This window comes from Ilyonectria robusta (genome assembly GCF_021365365.1).
Source record: "Ilyonectria robusta strain PMI_751 chromosome Unknown BGZ61scaffold_15, whole genome shotgun sequence".
Classification (NCBI taxonomy): Eukaryota; Fungi; Ascomycota; class Sordariomycetes; order Hypocreales; family Nectriaceae; genus Ilyonectria; species Ilyonectria robusta.
Genome location: NW_025764449.1, coordinates 3,502 through 10,048, shown reverse-complemented (window position 1 = coordinate 10,048; position 6,547 = coordinate 3,502). Strand labels below are relative to the sequence as shown.

Sequence of the window (6,547 nt, the reverse complement as noted above, 5' to 3'; positions counted from 1 at the left end):
TCATGTCGTCTTAGTTGCGGCTTCGCTCAACCTTCGCAGAGATGCAGCTTGACCTTGACAGAATCCCAGTGCCTGTTCTCGGAGCATATCCGCATGTTCTGGCGGGACAATCTCGGCGCCGGACACCCATGTAATGATGGTTGTTTTCTCCGACTCGGAAGGGTGCAGTTGCACCGCCGCAACGACACCCGTCGCTGGACTCCGGTTCGGCTCTATAACTTCATACTTCAACTTATACAGTATCGAATCGCACTCTAAGATCCGCTCGTCAAAAAAGACATCCCCGAAATACACTCTTCGTATGGCACCCTTTCCGTACCCTTCCAGGACTGATGACCTCGTACACCCTGGTATCAGGATTCTTTCCGCTCCGATAGCGGAAAGAAATGGCCAGATCTCATTTGCCGGGGCATCAATCGTCTCCTTAATCGAGGCAAGCACCGTTCTGCCTTCGAGGTCATCTATCGACATGATGAAAGGTCCCTAGGGAGCGAACTTAAGTTAGTAAGCGAGAGATCCCTTCTGGAGTCAGTATCCCCAGTGAGTTCTTACGTTGTGATATGTAGTAAGAAGGGCTTGATGTGCGAGGAACTTGTCCCTGTATGCTTAAATTTTCTGCGCCTGCTCTCTGCACTCTCCTGATATATCTTTGGAGGAGATAGACTGATTTGTAAGCTTCGAGCGGAGAAGTAGGGAAAATGACGTGGAGTGCATGATCTAGCTAGATAAATTACGCAAACTCCGCATGCTTGGATAGATAAATTACGCAAACTCCGCATGCTCGGATAGATGGTGGGCTCGGGCTAGTCTTAGACTACAGAGTCCGAAAGCGAGACCGATCTCTAAGACTCACCGCCGCACCACCACTCACATGACCAAGCCGAGTACTTAGACTACGTCACAGTATCCTCGGATTTTCTATCTTTAGGTCCCTCGAGTTCTTAGGATCACTCCTTCTTGAACTTGTAATCAACCTCATCAAATCCCGCAGCCTCAGCCACTGGCCTCGCACAGTTACCATGACCTTCACCACGAACACTAAAAATGTTGCTCTCATTTTTGGGGCTTCTGGCATAGCAAGTACACGTCCTTTCTCATTATCATGATCTAACAGGGTCTAGTCCGGCTGGGCTTTGATGCGTGAATGTCTGCGGTATCCGTCGAAACAGACATTTTCTCGTGTTATCGGCCTGAGCAATCGGCCTCTATCTCGGGAGGCAGCACATGTTCCAGATGATCCACGACTTGAAATCCACTCGGGATTGGATCTCACCGATGAAAATCAAACCAACGAGAAGCTAGGGTCTATCCCCAACATAGGAGATGTAACGCATGTGTACTTTGTTGGTGAGTTTAGGCCCACTTCCGGTCTTGTTTCTAGGATAGACATAATGATGTCTTTAATAGCATATACTGGTCATGGTGGCGACCCAAAGGAAATTGTCAAGCTAAACGCGGCAATTGTCGATAATGCTTTGATAGCACTCAACGAGCTCTGTTCAAAGATGGAGTTCTTTGTATTGCAAACCGGCGGAAAGGCAAGCTAGTAAACCTCAGACTATGATAATACTGTTTCTAATGCTCAACAGGGCTATGGTACAGTCGGGGCCGGATGGCCGCCTGCGCCTTGGAAAGAGGACCTCCCTCGCATGCCAGAGCCGTACGCGTCTGACATATTCTACTATGCACAATACGATGTGGTGGCGAGACACGCTGCAGAAAGCTCGTGGAAGTGGTCCGAAATCAGGCTGTCTTATCTCGTATGTGCATCCGTCTGTAGAAAGCAGAGCAACCTACAGTTGTCCCTAACGCCTTTTCTGTGTCATGCCGACTAATATTTCACTTATCAGCCTGGATTTGTCCCGCACCATAATGCTATGAATATAGCACAGTCTCTTGGGCTCTATCTATCCTACTTTTGCTCGAAGAACGGTACTGGTAGCAAGTGTGTGTTTCCTGGATCTCAAGAGTCCTGGACAGCACTGCGCACTGAGTCCTCGCAGGATTTGATTGCCCATTTCCACATCCACGTTTCAATGCGTGCGGAACTGACGGACGGACGCTCGTTCAATATCGGAGACGGTGACCCGGTCTCGTGGGAGGTAACGTGGCCAGTGCTCTGTAACTATTTTGGCCTCGAGGGAGTCGGCCCCTCATCGAAAGCTGAAGGGGAGCTTTATGGAATTGAATGGCTCATGGCTCAAAAGGATTTGTGGCCTGTATGGATTCAAGAAAATGGTCTCAGAGAAAACGCTCTAGATGCCATGCAGTGGGATATCCTTGGCGTATGCCTGTCTCTTCCGATGCGGATAGACTTCGACCTGACGGCATCTCGCGAGATCGGCTTTCAGGAAACCTTGGGGCCTGGTGAGGGCTATATACTAGCGTTCGATCGGCTGCGGGAAGGGAGGTTTTTACCATAGAATAGGATGGATTGCACTTCTTTGCGACATTAGCACCTTTCCATAGGCACATTTGTCTCCACGCAAAGGACCTTACCTTCAACTGAGATATCTTACACACTATGTACTATAACCTACCTCTTTTTATATTTCTCCGAGATGGGAGACTGGCCATCGTAGCCTGCTTGAGGGTGGTATGCGCAACATTACCCTGTACGGCCCAGGTAGCCTGCCACATCAAAAGAAAACAAGCACAGCCGTGGAGTCCAAGGCAATAAGACGACTCGCGATAACGGGAAGTTGGTCCTGGGGTTGCCGGTGGGCCGTAGCGCCGTGGTCGTGACCAGAAAGCAGCGGGGGAGGTGTGTTCCCAGCTCGTACCTGGGCCGTTACACAGACGTGGTATCGCCAGATCCCCGGATACGCTCCCAGTCCTGGCTGGGCCGTCATGGGACATGACACCGCCCGCGTATCCAGTGCATCCCCTAGCTTGTACCTAAGCCGTCTCGCGTTGACGTAGCATCGCCAACGTGGTGGCCCCTGCACTCGAGACCTGCGGAGATGACAAGGCTAGAGAGGTTGAAACCGCTGACCTATATCTCGATAACGAGATGTTCCAGAAGTCGGTGCAGAATGCCCAAGGCATGAAGAAGTGGTTACCCGGAGTAGAAATCTGGGTGTGGAAGGGCTTGGACGCGAGAAATGTGGGTTGGTTAACGTTGTGCTTATCACCATTTTCTCGCCCAACTGGGGCCAAGGTTCGGCGGTGGAGCAGGTATGGTCAGGAATCTTGGGCATGACAGGCGACCTACTACCATTTGTGGGAGGAGGATCTGCCGGAGGTTCCCGGGAGGCCGGGCGGGAAGTTGGCGGAATGGTTCCCTAAAGAGCTGTCGGTGACGAGTGCGAGAATCCGGAGTGCAGATGTATCCCACCTAGCGAACTAGTCGTAACGGATAGCCGTTCCCAGCATTCAAAGATGCCGTAGACCCTTGAGATGGTTAAATATTAGTATAGGGCACTGTCCTAGGCATAGTAAATTTACTACTTCCTTCTAGTTTCCAATTTCCTGTCTCTTGCCGGGTAAGGCTCCCTCCCCCCTCCTTTATTTTTGGTGTTGCTCTCCGTCGCTTGCTAACCGTCGCATTTTCCTCCCGAAGGATCTGGGCATCCGACTTCAAAAGGCAATCTGGTGCGTAAATCCACACGCTGCCTTCGATAGGTGCTTAACAGCGTTAATAATTGACGTCGGGGAGCTTTCTTGGTGACGGGTAATTCGGCCTTTGATAAGGTCGGACTGCGATATACAAGGCATGGAAAGCACTATTAGGAAGGCGTATTAAGATCCTGTGAGGGATTGATAACGATCCTCTAGATGTAGCCCTCTCGTCCCCCTCTAGCGATAAAGAGCGGCGATATTCCTCTCGGCCTCCGTAAGATTCGGTGTCCGCTTGTAAGCGGGGTCGGCATCTGCCTGTTAAATCGGCATCTATATACCTTTCTCGGTATGACAGTTACTATATTCCGGATACTCTAGAAGATTAATTGTAGTATAAATAATTTTTATATAGAAATAGAAGTACTGGATATTATTTATATAAAATATAATACTATTAAGATTAAGAGTTACTAGTATTATATAGAGTATTTTTATTATTATATATATTAGTATTATTCCCTCGATAAGGGAACCTAGTGTTTGAATTTACTGTATTTTCGTTGCGCGCACGTTACAGTTGCCGAGGCCCAAGTTTTGGGTTTCAAGCTGCTTTTTTCTTCTCTGCCGGAATCCTGTCTAACTTTTTCGACCCAGTCTAACCTTGATAAATACACTGAAAACTCCCACGACCCGACCTAACGCCCCGAGATCCTCATTCGAATCCCCCCTCCAGCCAGCACCCTAGGTGGCTAGCATCCATACCAGCCCGACGCAGCATAATAACTCCTGGAACTAGGGGTTGTATTTTTCACGGCTAATTTCTACAAGAAACTTTTAGCTTCTATTGTTATTAGTATTTTTAATATTATTAGCTAGGTTATATAATATAGCTATTTCTATTTAGATAAATATAATATTAATATTAATAGTCTAACTTTTTTATAAATTAGCTTTATTTTTATTATTAAGAAATAAATTATATTTAAAAATAGTTAATATAATTTTTTAATTTTTATTTAGGTATTTTAAATAGTATAATAAGAGATTTAGAAAGTTTTTTTTTTAAGAAATTTTAAATAGTTATTTAGCTTATATATATAATTTTTTTTTTAAAAATTCTAATAGAATTTTATATTATATTAAAATCTAAATTTATATTTTTAATATATAAAAATATATATAATAAGAATCTTATAATTAATAATTAATATAATAATAAATTATTTAAATAAAATTTATTAAAATAAAATAAATATTAAAAGAAAAGTTAATTTCTTAATAATAAAAGATATTTTTTTTATATTTTATTACTTAAAATAAAATTATTATCTTAAGATTATTAATTATAAATAATAAGATTATTAATTATAAATAATAAAATTAAAGTTAAAGAAATTAAATAAAAACTTTAAGTAGAAATTAATAGGTAATAATTTTATTATTTAGTTATTTTTTTTTAATATTAAATATAACTTTTATTATTTATTTTTACTATTTAAGATTATTATATAGCTTTAATTTATTTAATAATATTAAGTAAGATTATAAAAAAACTAAATATATTAATATTATTTTAAATATATAATTTATAATTTAAGATATTTTAATTTAAATTAAGTTTATTTTAATTTAAATTATATTATTTATTTATTTAATTAATTTAATTATTAATTTTTTTTAATTTTTTTTTAAAATATTTTTTTTTTTAAATATTATTAAGCTTTTATATTTAAATAAATTATAATATATTAATTATAAACTTTTAATTTATATTTAAAAAAGCTTTAATTATTATTATAAAGTAATTTAAAAGAAATATATATTTTTATATTTAGTTTTTTTAGCTTTACTTAATATTATTAAATAAATTAAAGTTATATAATAATCTTAAATAATAGAAATAAATAATAAATACTATATTTAGTACTAAAAAAATAGTAGCTAAATAATAAGATTATTATTTATTAATTTTTTACTTAAAGCTTCTATTTAACCTTTTTAATTTTAATTTTACTATTTATAATTAATAACCTTAAAATAGTAATCTTATTTTAAGTTATAAAATATAAAAAAAATTAATTATTTCTAATTATTAAGAAATTAACTTCTTTTTTAATATTTATTTTATTATTACTAATTTTTAATATAGTAAATTTACTTAAGTAGCTATTTTTAAAAATAATTTATTATATTTATATTATAAATTCTAACTTTAATATAATTTTAAATTTTCTTAAAATTTAAAAGATAAATTAAAAAGATAAAAGCTAAATTTCTTTTTAAACTTTCTTAAAAAAGAAAATCTTTTTAAGTTATTATTATACTATTTATAATATTTAAATAAAAGCTAATAAATTATATTAGCTATTTTTAAATATTATTTACTTTTTAATAATAAAATTAAAATTAATAAATACGAAACTTAAATTCTTATTTATAATCTTATTTTATATATTTAAATAGAAATAGCTATATTTTATAATTTAGCTAAAAATATTAATAATTTTAATTTAAAAAGTTAAGTTTTTAAAAAATATTATTAAAGCTTAATATAACTTTTAATTTTAAAATAATATATTTAATAAGTAAGTAAGCTAGATAAGTAAGTAAGCTAAAAATCCCTTAATCTATATTATCTCTATTTAATTAATTAATTCTTAACTACCTAGTATATTACAGTCTAATTATAAGGCTAGAATACTTCTTACTCTTTAGGCCCTTTAAAATAACCTAAACTATATATCTAATATACTATAGAGATATATACAGTTAATTATTATACTTTAAGTTACTAGTAAAAGGTATCTAGTCTTAATATAATATTATCTAGAAATTATATAAGCTATTAATCTAGAGGAATAGATTCTTATTTATTTTATTCTTAATTTAAATTTATAAGAATTTCCCTCTAGCTATATAATATTAAAGATATAGCTAATTAATTACTTACTAATATAATATACTATATTAGTATATATTAAGCTTA

At 36.5% G+C, this 6,547-nt stretch overlaps 2 protein-coding genes across 2 annotated transcripts; one reads left to right on the top strand and one right to left on the bottom strand.

Moving 5' to 3' along the window:
- BGZ61DRAFT_590004 (uncharacterized protein) lies at positions 1-630 on the bottom strand (the record flags this gene model as incomplete). The annotated part of the gene is made up of 2 exons (XM_046256609.1): positions 553-630; positions 1-483 (listed from the first exon to the last, which is right to left on the bottom strand). The coding sequence occupies exon 2, from the start codon at positions 469-471 to the stop codon at positions 1-3; it is 471 nt and encodes a 156-aa protein (XP_046101723.1). The 5' UTR covers positions 472-483; positions 553-630.
- A 191-nt stretch (positions 631-821) lies between these two features.
- BGZ61DRAFT_549412 (uncharacterized protein) lies at positions 822-2,494 on the top strand. Its single transcript, XM_046255432.1, has 5 exons — positions 822-1,076; positions 1,122-1,347; positions 1,408-1,517; positions 1,590-1,760; positions 1,851-2,494. The coding sequence occupies exons 1-5, from the start codon at positions 1,020-1,022 to the stop codon at positions 2,421-2,423; spliced, it is 1,137 nt and encodes a 378-aa protein (XP_046101722.1). The 5' UTR covers positions 822-1,019; the 3' UTR covers positions 2,424-2,494.
- The last annotated feature ends 4,053 nt before the right edge of the window (positions 2,495-6,547 follow it).

Bases quoted from the DNA above. Each gene is read 5' to 3' on its own strand.
- BGZ61DRAFT_549412 (XM_046255432.1), top strand. From the start codon at position 1,020: ATGACCTTCACCACGAACACTAAAAATGTTGCTCTCATTTTTGGGGCT. The intron at 1,518-1,589 runs GTATTGCAAACC...AATGCTCAACAG, and splicing joins GTTCAAAGATGGAGTTCTTT to GGCTATGGTACAGTCGGGGC. The intron at 1,761-1,850 runs GTATGTGCATCC...TTCACTTATCAG, and splicing joins AAATCAGGCTGTCTTATCTC to CCTGGATTTGTCCCGCACCA.